General features: G+C 40.1%; 1 protein-coding gene across 1 annotated transcript in view; it reads left to right on the forward strand.

The window, feature by feature from the left end:
- The first annotated feature begins 291 nt into the window (after window positions 1-291).
- DDX42 (DEAD-box helicase 42) overlaps window positions 292-17,329 on the forward strand; it is a 39,949-nt gene continuing 22,911 nt past the window's right edge. Inside the window, exons 1-3 of the mRNA XM_047833439.1 lie at window positions 292-463; window positions 12,910-13,146; window positions 14,945-15,095. Of these exons, the coding sequence (XP_047689395.1) occupies window positions 12,926-13,146; window positions 14,945-15,095 (372 nt within the window). The 5' untranslated portion in view covers window positions 292-463; window positions 12,910-12,925. The remainder of the gene's footprint in view (window positions 464-12,909; window positions 13,147-14,944; window positions 15,096-17,329) is intronic.

A 17,329-nucleotide genomic window follows, 5' to 3' on the forward strand; every position in this document is an offset into this window, starting at 1 on the left:
GGACCAGAGTTTAGGGAGTCCACAATTTTATGTATAAGTAGTTTCCGCCCAAGGCCTTTTCTTGAGATTTCTAGGCGGCTATCACTGCTACGCTTTCTTCACCCGTAGGCCCACTTCTCGGGCTACAAGCACTGCCCCCCTCAAAGCATCAGTGTCCGGAGAGTGAAATTCTGCGAGGCGTTCTAGAGCTTTAAGGTCCGGAGCCCGCGGCGCCTTCCGGGAACCGTAGCCCGAGGCTCCGCCTTCCGGCCCGCTCTCTCTGCACTGCGCATGTCAGCTTTGCATTCCCCTCCCCCCGGTCAGCAACGGGCCGAGAAGCGGCGGCGGCGGCGGAGGCGGCGGCGGTGGTGAAGGGGGCGGAGAGGAAGGAGCGCGGCGGACGCGGCCTGGACCGCGCGTCCTCTGGCCTTGGGATTCTCCGCGTCGGCGGTAGTATCAGCTGCCGCTGCAGCCAAAGCAGCAGGTCTGTGCGAGGAGGTTCTGGACTCAGGGTCGCTACCCCTCGGGGCCATTGGAGGCAACTGCGGGGCCTAGCGAGGGCCAGGGAACCGCGGCCTCGCTTAACAAAGAGTCTGCGGAGCTTTGGGGCACCGGAGACCCAGGGGGCCGGGAGGGGTGGGAGTGCGAGGCCGAGGCCTCTAGGGGTCCTCCCCAGTCTCGTTGCCCTCCCACGGCTCCCGCTTCTCCCGTAACTCTCATTCTGGCCCAGTTGGCGGCTTTCCGGAGGCGGCGCCCGCCCGTCCTGCTAAGAAAGGGATTTGCAGGGTGCCGGTCTCTGGGCAGGGATAGCCACAAGGAGGGTTCTTACCCAAGTCGGCAGCACTTGGCAGATGCAAGCCTCCAAATCGGGGAGACCCGATAGGCAAAAGTTGCCAAATCGGAAGACAGAAAAGTGATCTTTGTGCAGCCTTGAGTACATCACTATCGTCGCACAAACTTTTTTGCGGCCTACTTAAGAGCTTATCTGATGCGAGTAAATAATTTATGTGGAGTTGCAAGTATACACACCAATACTATAAGGAGGAACTATCCTACCAGTCGAGTATTTGGGGGAATCCTAGCTTTCCTTATTACCTTAGTGGTGATTCCCCCTTTGCTCCTCAGTTGTTTAGGTGGTCATTTAATTTTCTCTAGTTGTATATTGGGTTTTTTTTGGAAATGATATCTTTATGTCCATTCTCCATATGCACGCCCTGGATCTCCTAAAAGGCAGATATTATGTCTTAATTCACTTGAACTTTCCAGAACCAAGCTCAGTTCTGGCACATAGGAGGTGAACAATATGTGTTTCATACAAAAATTAAATTTTAGACTTTCAGCGGTGGGAGGGGAAAAGTATGTTGTATGTTCCTTTACCTAGAAGGGGAATTATATGGCCTAATCTGCAGTTCATTCAAGGAATATTATTATTGACATTTGCTGCGTGCCTGTTTTCTAGCACTGTTCTACGTCTGTGACCCTTGCCGTCCTGCGTCTTACTTTATAGTGGGGGGAAGAGAGATAATAAATAAATAAGTAAATTATGCTGTATGTTAGAAGATGATTATGGATTTAGGCTTAAAAAGGGGGGGCTAGAAAGAAGGTTGGGAGGCATTGCATTTTGAAATAGGGCGGTCAGGGAGATCAGTACAAACAAGCTGATATTTAAGTAGATGAGGGAGTGAGCCCAGTAGTATCTGGGGAAAGGAGGGTTCCAGGCAGAGGGAACAGCAAGTGTAAAGACCTTGAAGAGGACAATGCTGGCCTGTTAGAGGAACAGTTAGAAGACCATTGTGCTTTGGACCACTGTGAGCAAAGGAGTAGTAGGAGAGAAGGTCAGGGAGGATCTGGAGGAGGAGCGCCAGAACAACTAGGAACTTTTAGGCTGTTATGAGGATTTCACTTTATCTCTGCCTGAGTTGGGAATCATCTGAGGCTTTTCTTTTTTTACCTTTTTATTTATTTTTGAGACAGAGACAGAGCATGAATGGGGGAGGGTCAGAGAGAGAGGGAGACACAGAATCGGAAGCAGGCTCCAGGCTCTGAGCCATCAGCCCAGAGCCCGACGCGGGGCTCGAACTCACGAACCGCGAGATCGTGACCTGAGCCGAAGTCGGACGTTTAACCGACTGAGCCACCCAGGCGCCCCTCATCTGAGGCTTTTGAGCAGAGGAGTGGTATGATCTGACTTACATTGTTACAATTTATTGTAATTCACAGAGAAATGAATTTCTTTATATTCTAATTTTATCAAATTCATATGATCATCTTAGTTTCTTTAAGCTAACGGAGAGGGAAAAAAGGCTTCCAGAATAAATGTAACCAGAATTTACTCGTATTTGGCTTTAAAAGAATATGAAGAAATTCTTGGGTTTTGTATAGATTCTAATTTAAGAATGTATAGTGCCCAGTGTATAGTGTGTGAGATGTTCTCAGGGCAGATTATTAGAGTGGATGCAAATCGTCACTAGAGGTTTCTCCAATTCCAGAAACAAATGATAAGTAACATGGTTTTATAATCAATTGTTTTGTAGTCCACTGTTGTTAAAAGTCATTTAGATCAGATCTTATTTTTCACCATTGCCCAAAACATGTACCCTAGCCAAATTATCTTCCTTATGTTCCACGCTTATTCTGCCTTTGCTTATTCTTCCTAACCTTGGCTATATCTAGCTTTCCTCCTTAACATGTTTTCTTTCTTCACACTTCTCTAATCAGCTTGCATCTTTCTGTGCCTGGGGTTCTAGCTGTCTTATGAAGCCATCCCCACCTGTCAGCTCTTCGTGATCTCTGACATCTTCAGTGTCTTGTGGCATTTGTATGGGATCCCTGAGTTGAAAGAGATTAGAGAACTCTGGCTTGATATTCTCCATTTACCAGTGGAGAAATTGACTTCTGGAGAAATAATAATAATAATGATAAACATGATGGCTAATACATATTGTGCACCTACTATGTGCCAAGCTTTCTTGTAAGTGTATTTTTCTGTATGAACTCAATTTTTCATACCAACCCTGTCAAGTAGGTGATATTCTCACTATCTTATAGGCCTAGAGAAGCCAAATGACTTTTTTGAGGTTCACATCAAGTTAGTGGCAAAGCTAGAGTTTGTGAACATATTCTGGTTGCATAGTCTGTGCTAGTTTACGATGCTGTTAGGATTTTCTACTAAGTCATAGCATTTTATTACCTAGAACCATACCAAGTGAGACTTTATGCTGTCTTTAGTTTTTCTCCTTGGGACTCCTGCATATTGAATAAACATGAATAATGACTACATGCTGTGGAAAAGAAAAGAGATAAAAAATGAGTAAGTCAGCTTTTTCACCTATAAAACTTGTAACTTGGAGTTGGTGAGAGAAAGAGCACTAATAGTTACGATTAAATATTGGGTGTTTTAAGACTAGAAAAAGAGTTTAAGGAATGAGCTACCACTTCTCTGGGGGAGTTGTATTCATGTCATAGGTTCTAGGAGTTGGTATGTGAGATGGGCTTTGAAGGAGAAGACTTAGGTAGGTATAAGAGAGAGATTTGGTGGGGAAGGAATCCAGGTTAAGGGAAGGGCATTTACCAAAGTGCTTGGTTTTCTGGGAACACTGATGCATGCATGAAAACCCTGGGAGATATGAATGGTGAAGTATATATAGTTTGTTGCCACAATGGAGAGTCTCATTCCAGCTTGATTGACTAACTGTGGAGAGCTACTGAACTGAAGGGAATGACAGAATGAGAAATGCGGCAGGAAGGTTCGGGGTCAGGATCTGGAAAAACCTGGAAGAGGGTTTTTTCTAAGCATTGGCCCACCAAAAGTCATATGACTTTCCCTAGTTCCACACTATTAACAGACCAAAGGAGGTGAAAATTCATTTTCTCTTTTGTTATGTATCTCTCATTTTTTTTATACTTTAGCACATAGACATTTTTCATAGCTTACGGAATATTTGCTGGTTGTAGATACATTCTCTAGGTGTACATCACCAAGAATTTTCCAATAAAACAGACATTCTTAGAATAGTAGAGTTGAGGGGGTGGAGGGTCACTTGTTAATTGTCAACATCAGTCATCTCAGAGAGGCCTTACCTGATTTCTTTCTCTTGTAATAGCTTACCTCTTCTTGCTTGCTTTTTTCTTGGTTTGGTTTGATAGCACTTTTACTACCTGAAATTATGATTTGGTTTTTCTTTCTCCTGGACTAGACTGAACTCCCTGAGGGCTGGGACTGTGTCTGATTGTGTTACTATGTCCAAAGCACCTAGAAAAGGGTCTGGCAAAATAGGTACTCAGTACATTGTGAATTATTGATCACTCTGGTTGTGGTGTAGAGGCTGGATAACAGGGACTTGTTAAGAAATTCTTGCTATAGTGGAGATGGAAATGGTAAGGAGAGGTATCCCTCATAGCATCGACACATAACAAAGTAGTTAGTGGTCAGTATAAAATAAAGTTATTACTAAGACCAGACTTAGGTTCTCTTTAAAGCAGGTGCTCACTAAACTTTGTTTATGCTTCTATTACAGAGCTAATTATTTTTAAATTAGAAATTTTATTTTTAGATGTTTATTTATTTATTTAGAGAGAGAAAGAACACGGGGCGGGGGGGGGGGGCATGAGTATGTGAGAGCAGGGGAGGGGGAGAAAGAGGGAGAGAGAGAATCCCAAGCAGCCTCCACCCTGTCAGCACAGATGGAGGCAGGGCTCCATCTCATCAACTGAGAGATCTGGGACCTGAGCGGAAATCAAGAGTCGGACACTTAACCTACTGAGCCACCCAGGTGCCCCTCAAATTAGAAATTTTATTTTTCAAAAAAAATTTTTTAATGTTTATTTATTTTTGAGACAGAGAGAGAGACAGAGCATGAATGGGGGAGGGTCAGAGAGAGAGGGAGACACAGAATCTGAAACAGGCTCCAGGCTCTGAGCGGTCAGCACAGAGCCCGACGCGGGGCTCGAACTCACGGACCGCGAGATCATGACCTGAGCCAAAGTCGGCTGCTTAACCGACTGAGCTACCCAGGCGCCCCATCAAATTAGAAATTTTAAAAAGCGGGTTTTTTTTTTTTTTTAAGAAAAAGATGTAATCAAATTTTCACAAATATGTTTGCATTTCAGAGTAGAGACTGAGGTCTAGACAGCATTATTCCTTATAAACTAATAAAATAGCAACCTAAAAACACTTGTGCAAATGGAATTCTAATCCTTTAATTTTCATGATTTTTTTGTTTTTATAATACGCATAGAAAAATCTTAACCCATTTTGAGCGTATAGTTCAGTGGCGTTGATTACATCCACATTGTTGTGCTGCCATCACCACCATAGTGTTCACAGAACTCTTTTTATCTTGTAAGACTGAGACTGTATACCCATTAAGCAATAACTCCCCATTCCTCTGCACTCCTGGGCTTTGGCAACCAATTCTACTTTATTATTATTTTTTTAATTTAGTATTTTAATTATATATTTAATTATTTTAATTATTTTTTAATTTTTTAAATTTATTATTTATAAATTTTAATTATTGGTTTGTTTATTTGACAGCACAAGTGTGGGAGGGGTAGAGAAAGAGGGAGAGAGAGAACCTCAAGCAGCCTTCATGCTGTTAGCGTAGAGCCTGATGCAGGACTCAATCTCACAAACCGTGAAATCATGACCCGAGCTGAAATCGAGAGTTGGACGCTTAACAGACTGAGCACCCAGGTGCCCCAACCTGTTCTATTTTCTGTCTCTGAGTTTGACTATATTCTGCCTAATACAAGTGGAATCATACACTGTTTGTCCTTTTTGACTGGCTTATTTCCTTAACGTGATGTCCTCAAGTTTCATTCATGTTGTTGTAGCACGTGTCAGAATTTCCTTCCTTTTTAAGGCTGAATAATGTTGATATATGTACGTGTTTACATAGGGTATGTGTGTGTGTGTATATGTGTGTGTGTGTGTATACATATCCCATTTAGTTTACTCATCTATCAATGGACACTTGGGTTCCTGCCATCTTTTGACTGTTGTGAATTGTACTGCTAAGATCATGGTTCAGAGGGCACCTCAGTGGCTCAGTAGGTTAAGCATCTGACTTGATTTCAGCTCAGGTCATGACCTCACAGTCATGAGATTGAGCCCCACGTCGGGTCTGTGCTGGGTGTGGAGCTTGCTTGAGATTCTCTCTCCTTCTTCTGCCCCTACCCCCCTTGCACTCTCCCATGCTCATTCTCTCTGTCTCTGTCAAAAAAAAAAAAAAAAAAAAAAAAAAATCATAGGTCAGATGTCTGTTCCTGCTTTCAGTTCTTTTGGGGATATTCCACCCAGAAGTGGAATTGCTGGATTATATGGTAGTTCTAGGATTCGTTTTTTGAAGAACCACCATAATGTTTTCCACAGTGGCTGAACCATTTTATGTTACCACCAGCACTATACAGGGTTCCAGTTTCTCCATATCCTTGCCAACACTTGTTATTTTCTGTTGTGTTGTTTGTTTTTGTTTTGTTTTTTAGTAGTCATCCTAAAGAGTATGAGGGGGTGTGGTTTTATTTTTTTTAAAACGTTTATTTATTTTTGAGACAGAGAGCATGAACAGGGGAGGGTCAGAGAGAGAGGGAGACACAGAATCAGAAACAGGCTCCAGGCTCTGAGCTGTCAGCACAGAGCCCAACGCGGGGCTTGAACTCACGGCCCAGCCCGTGAGATCATGACCTGAGCCGAAGTAGGACACTTAACCGACCAAGCCACCCAGCCGCCCCAGCCACCAAGCCACCCAGCCTCCCCGGGGATGTGGTTTTCATTTACATTTCCCTTCACTAGGGATGAGCATCTTTTCATATGCTTATTGACCATTTATATATCTTCTTTGGCGAAATGTCTATTCAAGTACTTTGCCTATGTTTAACTTGGGTTATTTAGGATTTTTTGGTGGTTTGTTGTTTTTAAGGAAGTCTGAACTTTAACTGGGTGTGGAAGCCATGTGGTGATTTTACAGGGACTGAAGCTTGCAGGTGTTTTCATCTTGTCAATGTGAGAAGTGTTTAGGGAGGCAGAGGTGAAGTTTCAGAGCTGTTTGATAGGAGTTTGCCAGCTTGGTAGGAAGGATGTACCAGGCATATTATTATGTTATTATTATCTGAGAGGAGGCTTAGAAGCATGGGTATGTGTGCATGTATGTTAAGAGCAAATAAAGGGAGCTTTGAGAAGACCCACAAATAGCAGGACTATAGTTAATTTTTAAATCTCACTAGGTTTATTTCTTTCTTAACTCTCCACTAGATGTCTCTTCTCCAAACAATATTTGCTTAGAGAATGGAAATTAGTTTTAAAACAGAGGAGGGTTCATCTTTTTCTTTTTTTTAAACATGCAACCAAATAGAGATTAGGTTAGCTGTCTTTTGCTTGTTGTATCAGTTATCCCTCAAACCTCTGATTGTCAAGGATCTGTAGTCATATACCTAGGTAGTAAAGCCTACATAGTTGAACAGGAAGAATTATTGTCAACCCTAAGGAATTAATGGTACATTGAGGATGATTGGCTTAGATTTAATCAGGAAATGATTTGGCAGGGTTTGTAATAATGGAAGGCAGGGTTTGTAATAATGGAAGATGATGGTTTTCACAAATACTGGGGTGAATTTTGAAGAGCCTGAATGTATATTTATTCATCCAACAAAAAACAATATTTTTAATATTTATTTTGTTTTTGAGAGAGAGAGAGAGAGAGAGGGGGCAGGGAAGGGGCAGAGAGAGGAGGGAAAAAGAATCTGAAATAGGTTCCAGGCTCTGAGTTGTGAGCAAAGAGCCCAATCGAGGATCTACCACCAGATCACGACATGAACTGAAGTCGGACACTTAACTGACTGAGCCACCCAGGCTCCCCTTCAAACATATTTCCATTAAAAAAAAACCAAACAAACATATTTCCATTGAAAATGGAACATTGGACATTTCTTTCTGCCTGTAAAATTTCTCTCCTCTTCTATGCCACTATTCTCTACTGCGCCCCCTTCCTCCTTTCCTTCTCAGGTTGCCACATGAGTTTCTTTTCCCCTGCCCATTCCTAACTGTTGATCAACCCTAACATTTGTCTTGTCCCTTTTCTCACTCTCTGTGCCCTCTCTCTGCTAGCTTATCTATACCATTAACCTCAAATGCACATGTCTTGTATCACATCTGTACTCCATCACAGACCCTTTTTGAAGTCATAGAAAGATGAAGTTAGCATCTTTCCTTAGCTCTCCCATCTCCTGTTCTGCCTGCTTCTCCAAGCGTGGCTTTTCTAGGCTTCTATCTCTGTAAATGGCCCCACCATTCCCCCAATCTGTAAAAGCCAGACACTTCCAAACTTATTCTAGACCTTTCCTTGCTCCTTAGCTTCCACATCCACTTGTCATTCACCCGCCCCTATTGAACTTTCTCATAGACACTTAATAACTCAGATCCACCCCCTCCTTCTCCTTCCTTGTAGCCACTTCCTTAGTTCAGTACCATGTTACTTTACATCTGTATTTTTATGATAACCTCTTAGCCACTTTCCTTGCCTCCTACTTTTCATATTGTCTACCATTTAATCTTTCTTCAACACTGATCTGAAACATGTCCCCTGTTTGCTTAAAAGTAATGATTTCTTATAGCTGGTAAAGTACAGTTTTGTATGTTTTTAGCATAGCAACATCTGGGCCCTGTCTGTCTTTCTGAATATGTGACCTACAACTTTCCTAGAAGTCTCACTGAACTCTAGCTGCACGGCACTATTTCCAGTTCTCCGTGGTACTGCTTACAGTTTCCTCAATCTAAAATGCCTTCCTCTCTTAAGAAACTAAAAACAGGGGTGCCTGGGTGTTTCAGTTGGTTAAGCATCTGACTTGGCTTCAACTCAGGTCATCAACTCCGGGTTTATGAGGTTGAGCTCCACATCAGGTTCCTTGCTGACAGCACGGAGCCTGCTTGGGGTTCTTTCTCCCTCTCCCTCTCTCTCTCTGCTCCTCCCCCGAGTACTCTCACTCTCTCTCTCAAAATAAACTTCAAAAAAGAAAAAAGGGGGAGGGGGGAACCAAAAATAGAACCACTCTATAAGCCAAGAATTGCATTATTATAGGTATTTACCCAAAGGTTAGCAAAATACAGATTCGAAGGGGTACATGCACCTCAATGCTTATATAGCAGCATTATCAACAATAGCCAAACTATGGAGAGAGCCCAAATGTCCATCAACTGATGAATGGATAAAGAAGATGTGGTGTGTATACATACAATGGAATATTACTCAGCCGTGAAACAGAATGAATTCTTGCCATTCGTAATGACATGGATGGAGCTAGAATGTACTATGCCAAGTGAAATAATTCAGAGGACAATAAATACCATATGATTTCACTCGTGTGAATTTAAGAAACAAAACAGATGAACGTTTGTTGGGGGCGGGGAGAAGAGAGGGAAACAAACCACAAGAGACTCTTAATGATAAAAAACAAATTCTGGGTTGACGGAGGGATATGGGCTAGATGGGTGATGGGTACTAAGGCGGGGGCCTGTTGTGATAAGCACTGGGTGTTGTGTGTAACTGATGAACCACTGAATTCTCCTGAAACCAATATTTCACTATATGTGTTCCAACTAAAATTAAAAAAAAAAAAAAAGCCCTCCTCTCACCCTTTTACCCTGGTCTAATGCCTCTTCAGATTTTAAAACCGAACACCAGCATCATCTCCAGAAAAGCTGAGTCTTCTCCATTCATCCTGGGTTTAATACCTCCTTCCTGGGCCACGAGTGAATGCACTTTGTGCAGTACCTGTGCTACAGCACATCATGTTGGTTTATTAGCAACCACACCATGAACCCCTTGAAAATGGGACTGTATTTTTCATATGTAAATGCCCAGAACTTGGGGGCATCTGGGTGACTTGGTTGAGTGTCCGACTTGATTTTGGATCAGGTCATGATCTCCTGGTTCGTGAAATGGAGCCCCACGTCATGCTCTGTACTGACAGTGCGGAGTATGCTTGGGGTTCTCTCTCTCTCTCTCTCTCTCTCTCTCTGCTCCTCCCTCATGTGTACTCTCTCTCAAAATAAATAGACTTAAATAACTAAAATAAATCCCCAGCACCTGGTACACTGCCTGACATTTCTCAGCAAGCTTTCAGTAAACCACTGAAAGTTTCCCTGCTAGGAGATTGTTCATGTGATTCTTTTTTTTTTTTTTTAATTTTTTTTATTTTTGAGAGAGAGAGAGAGAGAGATAGAGTGCAAGTTGGGGAGGGGCAGAGAAAGAGGGAGACACGGATTCTGAAGCAGGATCCACACTCTGAGCTGTCAGCACAGAGCCCGATGCAGGTGCTCAAACTTGTGAACCATGAGATCATGCTCTGAGCTGAAAGTCAGATGCTTAAACAACTGAGCCACCCTGTTGCCCCCATGTGATTCCTAAAATCTACCCAAACCTACAGAATGTTTTTTTTCATCCTTCCTTTGCTTACATTCTGATTTCTGTTTATGTATTAGCCCATTGCAATATTTTATATACATTAGGAAAAATGAGGTTAAAATTCAGATCCATCATTTTTGTTGTTTGGGAATAGCTCTTGTAAAGCCAGGTTCACAGATTGGTTAAACAACATTATCAGATACTAAAATTTTCTTGCTTATAAATATTGTAACTAAATTTCATCCATCTGATTAGAATTATGTTGATTCTCCCTAAGGGATTCAAGAAGAAAGCAGTAGATGGTCTTAATTAAATTCAAGCGAACTAGTACTTATTAAGTACTTATTTTAGCCATGTGTAACTGTAATAAAAGGTCCAAAATTATTTTTTTAATGTTTTTTTTTTAATTTTTTTAACGTGTATTCATTATCGATAGACACAGGATGTGAGCAGGGGAGGAGTAGAGAGAGAGGGAGACACAGAATCTGAAGCAGGCTCCAGGCTCCGAGCTGTCAGCACAGAGCCTGACGCAGGGCTCGAACCCACAAACCGTGAGATCATGACCTGAGCCGAAGTTGGTTGCCCAACCGATAGAGCCACTCAGGCGCCCCTAATGTTTATTTTTTAAGGACAGAGAGAGTGTCAGCAGGGGAGGAGCAGAAGAGATGAGACATAGAATCCAAAGCAGACTCCAGACTCTGAGCTGTCAGCATAGAGCCCGATGCTGGGCTCGAAGTCACAGATTGTAAGATCGTGACTTGAGCTGAAGTCAGACACTTAACTGATTAACTGACTGAGCCAACCAGGCACCCCAAAAGGTCTAAAATTATTAAAGACAGTCCCCCCCGCCCCCCCCCCCAAAAAGGAAATTCCTTATTTGAAACTAAGGGTGGAGATTGACACAGCATAAATCAGATTTAATACTCAGTAGACTGGACTACGTGCTGTATAATAACAGTTCAAACAAAACTTACAAGGTGTATATGGGGAGGGGCATAGAACCAGAAAAGTAGAGCATATTGTTAATGGTCTTTTCAACAATGTCATCATAAAAAGCAGCTTTAGGAACTTTTTTCCACATTGGCTTCAGAGTCCATTATAAACATTTTAATTTTTCCTGTTAATAGTAAACCTTAATACAAAGAAATAAGTAAAAATGGAATAACTGCTATTAAAATTTTGAGAAACAGCCCTCCAGCTGTCTGTATATGTAACACATGCTTTTATATTGAGTTACATTGAACCATACCACCCACCTTGTTTCACGCTCTTATTTTACTCAGTGTGTATCAGGTACTTTTCCATAAATGTAAGTAGTAATTAAAATTTTAAAAAGTTAAAGTACATATTCCCTTTGGCTAAGCAATTGCATTTTGAAAATTGATCCTGAAGAAATAATTATAGGTATGCACAAAGGTAAGTGATAGTTTTCACAACATCATAAAACAGTAGTGGAGAGATGTATTGACATTTAAAGATTTTCATAGTGTATCTTTAGGTGAAGAAATTGGTAACTAAAACAATATAGTATGGTTTGTTTTTAAATTGTGTGTTTGTGTGTGTGTGTACACGTAGTACAGAAAAAATAGCAAAGATATTAAAATTATGTATCTAGGAGAGGAAATTTCAAGTAGTTTAAAATTTTGTTCCTTTTTGCTTTGTGGGTTTTCTGCTTTTCTATAAACTTAGGTAGCTTCTGTTGTTAAAAAAGGTTTTTTGGAGCCAAGACTAATAAGATAATATAGCATTTTTTAAAATACAGTATTGTTTTTAAACTGATTTGATTGATGCTCAGGAAATTTCGTTGTAATCCTTAACCATTGGCTAACTAGTACTTCAAGCAACAGATCAGTGAATCATGGTTTCTTCCTGGCTAGTGTTCTAGTGGGCATTGCTCAATTAATGTGTGGTTCATAAGTATCCTTCAGAGACACTTACATAGATACTATCTACAAATAACTAAATTAATCTTTTTAAGTTTCGATTCTTTCATTCTTCTTGGTATCATTACTGGAGAACAATCTTTGATTTTGTTACAATAGGCATTACATTATATTGTAATTATAGGTTGTTTTAGTCTCTTTTGGGGGGTGAGGATCATCTATTTCCTGGTAGACAATAATATAAACTCCTGGGAATAAATATTAAGAGATTAAAGTCTTTTTCTGTTGGTACTTTTTGTTGCCAAACACAAGTACCTATCAGATCCCCAAAATATTTGTTACCTTGTGAGTATTTTTGGCAGCTTAAAGATGTTAAATTAGTGGTCAAATCATTTTGAAGAGGATGATATTAAATCTTGCATTCCTGTTTGGATTGTGATTCCAAAAAATGAACAACAGTTTTTTCAGTGTTTTAGAAAATATGACAGTTTGTTGAGGTTAGCATATTGCATAGCTGAAGTACAAAGTTAGAGTTTTCATCGAGAAGCAGAAGTTTAAAGATGTAGGTAGAAGTTGGAAGGGACATAAAACTCCGTGAGCTATTGATAAAAGTTGAATTTATTATTAATGTATCTTGTTCCTAACAGATAAGTCATTGACACCATGAATTGGAATAAAGGTGGTCCAGGCACCAAGAGGGGATTTGGCTTTGGGGGTTTTGCCATCAGTGCTGGAAAGAAGGAGGAACCCAAACTCCCACAACAGTCCCACAGTGCCTTTGGGGCAACCAGCTCTTCTTCCGGATTTGGAAAGTCAGCTCCACCACAGCTCCCTTCTTTCTACAAAATTGGATCTAAACGGGCCAACTTTGATGAAGAAAATGCGTAAGTGGTAATCCTGGTAATTGAGCAAAGGTTGGGCTTTGAGATACTCATTCCATCAACAGAAAGTGAGATGAAGAAACCCTTTGTTTCCCAAATAATAATAAGACCTCTTCAATTGCTTTTCCCACTGAATTGTGTTGTTCCTAATAAGTTAAATTGTTGAGTTTACTCATTTGTAAGGAACCTAATGCTTATGTGCTTGCTTATATCTTTCCTTGCTCCAAAAAAGATTTGAGGCCATTGAAACCTAAATATGACTGAAGAGTTTTAAATAATTCGTGTGGTTTTTGATGACCTTTACTGAAGTCTTTTATTGACCCCATATAAGTTTTTGTCACAGGCAGTTGTCACAGCTGGTAGAGAGACACATTTGGTCTCAACTCCCAAGTCTGAAAACTGTCAGGTTGCAACATCTTATGGTGGGAGAAAAATCTATTCAGATTTTTGCCAGCAGTTCACAGGAAACATATTTAACAATTATCTTTTTAAACTTGGTAAAGTGGTTGTTAATAAAAGCTGGGGTTTAAAGGTTGGAACTCTTAATTCCTATAGATTATAAATTTTTTACTGACTCTGAAGAAATCTCTCACTGCTATTATTTCCAATCTGGTTGTGACATGCTTGAGATTTTTCCTTTTTTAATTAAGAACTCAAGGGGCGCCTGGGTGGCGCAGTCGGTTAAGCGTCCGACTTCAGCCAGGTCACGATCTTGCGGTCCGTGAGTTCGAGCCCCGCGTCAGGCTCTGGGCTGATGGCTCAGAGCCTGGAGCCTGCTTCCGATTCTGTGTCCCCCTCTCTCTCTGCCCCGCCCCCGTTCATGTTCTGTCTCTCTCTGTCCCAAAAATAAATAAATAAACGTTGAAAAAAAAATTAAAAAAAAAAATATTTGGTTGTATTACTATTTAATTTTGAGGTTAAATGTAAACATTGTTTTTGTTGTGTTTTAGTTTATAAAGAGCTATAGAGAAGGATACTTTTCCAGACCTTGAAGTTGTTTTTCTGAATACTTAAGTATGGGGAATGAGTTTAGATTAAGCATTTATTTATTTATTTATTTATTTATTTATTTATTTTAAAGATTATTTATTTATTTTGAGGGAGAGAGTGCATGTATGCATGCATGAGTAGGGGAAGGGCAGGAAAAGGGAGAATCTCAACCAGGCTCCGTGTTGTCAGCACAGAGCCCACATGGGACTTAAACTCACAGAACAGTGAGGTCATGACCTGAGCCAGAATCAGGAGTCCAACACTCAACCGACTGAGCCACCCAGGTGTCCCTGAGCATATATTTTTAACTGTAAGTGTTCTGTCCTCAGAAAGTAGCCCAACATTTCTGAAGTCCCTACCTAGCCTTGTGAATATATTGCTAAAATGTTTTTGAAGGATTATATTAAAAAAAACACACTAGATTTTTAATATTTCATACAAAAGTAATTTTTTCCATAGCACAAACTCTAATATTTGATATATCTATTCAACAATGATATACTAAATTTGTACTGAAAACTCTTCCCTTTTAACAGAACTAGAATGTGATTTGAATAGACGCCAGAAATGGGAGAATTTGGTGTGACTGTTTTTCCCCCCGCTTTTTTTTTCTCAGTATTAGAATTTTGTATATATTAAACAATAATAATTAGGTTGTTTGCTAAAGCCTGGAGATCTCTAATTTAACATGTAGAGTTCAGATCTTTTAATAGTAACCTACACATACCATAGTAAAAATTTCTGTTGAACAAAGGATCCACCAACCCCAAAGTAAACACTCCCTTTATTAATTGTGCATTTTAATTTTCAGATATTTTGAAGATGAGGAAGAAGACTCTAGCAATGTTGATTTGCCTTATATTCCTGCTGAAAACTCACCTACCCGCCAGCAGTTCCATTCCAAGCCACCAGATTCTGACAGCGATGATGATCCCTTGGAGGCATTCATGGCTGAAGTGGAGGCAAGTATCAAGGCTGTTTTGTTAGAAGTTGCAGCAGTTAGAAAGATACCAAATTAACCTAGTTATTCAGTCATTCAGAATTTGCTTTCTGACCCTTTTTGGGGAGGATTTTGCTCTCCTACTCTATAGTTTCTTAAACATACATCCACATGCCCTGTAGCATTTTCAGAGATGATCAATGCCTAAAAATTTGAACTGTGTCCCTTGAACAAGGGTAGCTCAAGATTTGTATGTGTGTAAGTTTTAATATTTCTTTGTATATTCTTAAATGGAATGAACATTATTTCATTCAGTATCAATTTATGTAAGGCAGTTAAACTTCTAAGGAACTTGCTAAAATTATGAATTCTGTATTCTGTACTTTTTTTTTATTAAAAAAATTTTTTTTTTTAACATTTATTTTTGAGACAGAGAGAGACAAAGCATGAACGGGGGAGGGTCAGAGAGAGGGAGACACAGAATCTGAAGCAGGCTTCAAGCTCTGAGCTGTCAGCACAGAGCTGGATGCGGGGCTCGAACTCACAAACCGTGAGATCATGACCTGAGCCGAAGTCGACCGCTTAACCGACTGAGCCACCCAGGCGCCCCTGTATTCTGTACTTTTAATGTTTATTTTTTAATATCAGCATCTATGACCTCCCTGTAGAAATTGAAATTTGTAACCACTTCCTTCTTAAAACTCTTCTCACTAGGCTTTAGTGATTTTGCATTTTGTCCTTTTTCTCCATTTCTCTGACTTTTGTATTTATTTACTTTTTATTATGAAAAATTTCAAACGCATGTAAGTAGAATAATGAGCTCCCACGTACCTTTCACCCTGCTTTATCAGTAAGCAACTTTTGGCCCATCTTGTGTTATCTAGCCCTCTCTTTTAGATTATTTTAAAGTAAATCTCAGACGTACCATTTCATCCATTTGTATTTCTGCACCTCTATAACACTTAAAAAACATAACTACCATATCATACCAAGAAAAATCATTACATATCTCTCTGTTGTCTGTTACTGTTATTAAGATCCTCTTCCAGTTTCTCAGATATGATTATTGTTACAGTTCTCTATGTCGATTTGCTATTTTCACTCTTTATACATTCCTAGTGACCTCATTCACTTCTAAAACTTAACTTCTGTGTGAATAATTCATGCCTTTAGTTCCACAGTCTCTCTTTGGTTTCAGCTCTGTTTTTCTAAAACATATTGGCCATTTTTACATGGATGGTGTCCCCCTGGCATCTTTTTCTTCCTCAACCAGATCTTTGTCTTATATATTCCTCTTAATGCCAGATAATCAAACATGTTCATGACTTCATTTAATGCTCAAAATAACAATAGGGATTGGCAGAAAAGAATACATAGAAATGTAATTTTTTAACTAAGAAGATTATAAATTGAACCCTATGGTAATTCAGAGCCCTTGTCCTAAATCCCATTGGTGCTTTGTGGTAGAGCTGGGACCATATTTTTTCTTGCTTAGTAGTCCTGAGAACCTAGCTCTTTCCAGTAAATCATGCTACCTTTCCCCTCCTTTGGCAAGTTCTGTTCATCTTTGTAGTATTTTTTGTGTCTGTTCCTTTCTGCTTCCACTACAGTCAGTGTGCTTTACACTTTCATTACCTCTTGCCTTATCTAAATTTTCTCCCTGTTTTAGGCTTTCTGTTCTCCCATTTATGTGGTTTACAAAAACAGAGTAATTAGACTAAAGCATGTTGCTTATGGTGTTATTCCTCTTACTTAAAAACTGTCACTTCATTGCTTATGAAATAAAGTCCTTCCAGGTTTCTCAGTTACTTGTAACCTAAGTTTTAAGCCAGATCTCCTCTCTAAGAAAAGAGGGAAGAGAGAATCCAATATAGATATTTTTGTTTGGCCTAGATACTGCTTTTTAAATATGTGGGCCAGAATTTTTAAGATCAGGAGATTTTGTCTAAAAGTGCAGACTCTTGAAAAGTGGACACTGGCAGTATTAAGCCTGCATTTTGCATGGCAAAAATAGGCTTGTGCTGAGCAAATGGTTGCCTCCTTTAGATAGGGCTCACTTTTTCTGGTTCACCTTAGTTCTATCAGTCTGTTTTATCTTCCTGACTTTGAGGCTGCCACTTAGAACTGTTTATCATCACACTCGTGTTGTAGTTTTCTTACGGTGGAGAAATATTTTTCTGAGCTTAGGTCTCTTGTCAAATATCAGAAAATAAAAGACTCAGGGCCATGTGATTGATACAGGAAAAATTAGAGCTT

Source organism: Prionailurus viverrinus, chromosome E1 (genome assembly GCF_022837055.1).
Source record: "Prionailurus viverrinus isolate Anna chromosome E1, UM_Priviv_1.0, whole genome shotgun sequence".
In the NCBI taxonomy this organism is placed as follows: domain Eukaryota; kingdom Metazoa; phylum Chordata; class Mammalia; order Carnivora; family Felidae; genus Prionailurus; species Prionailurus viverrinus.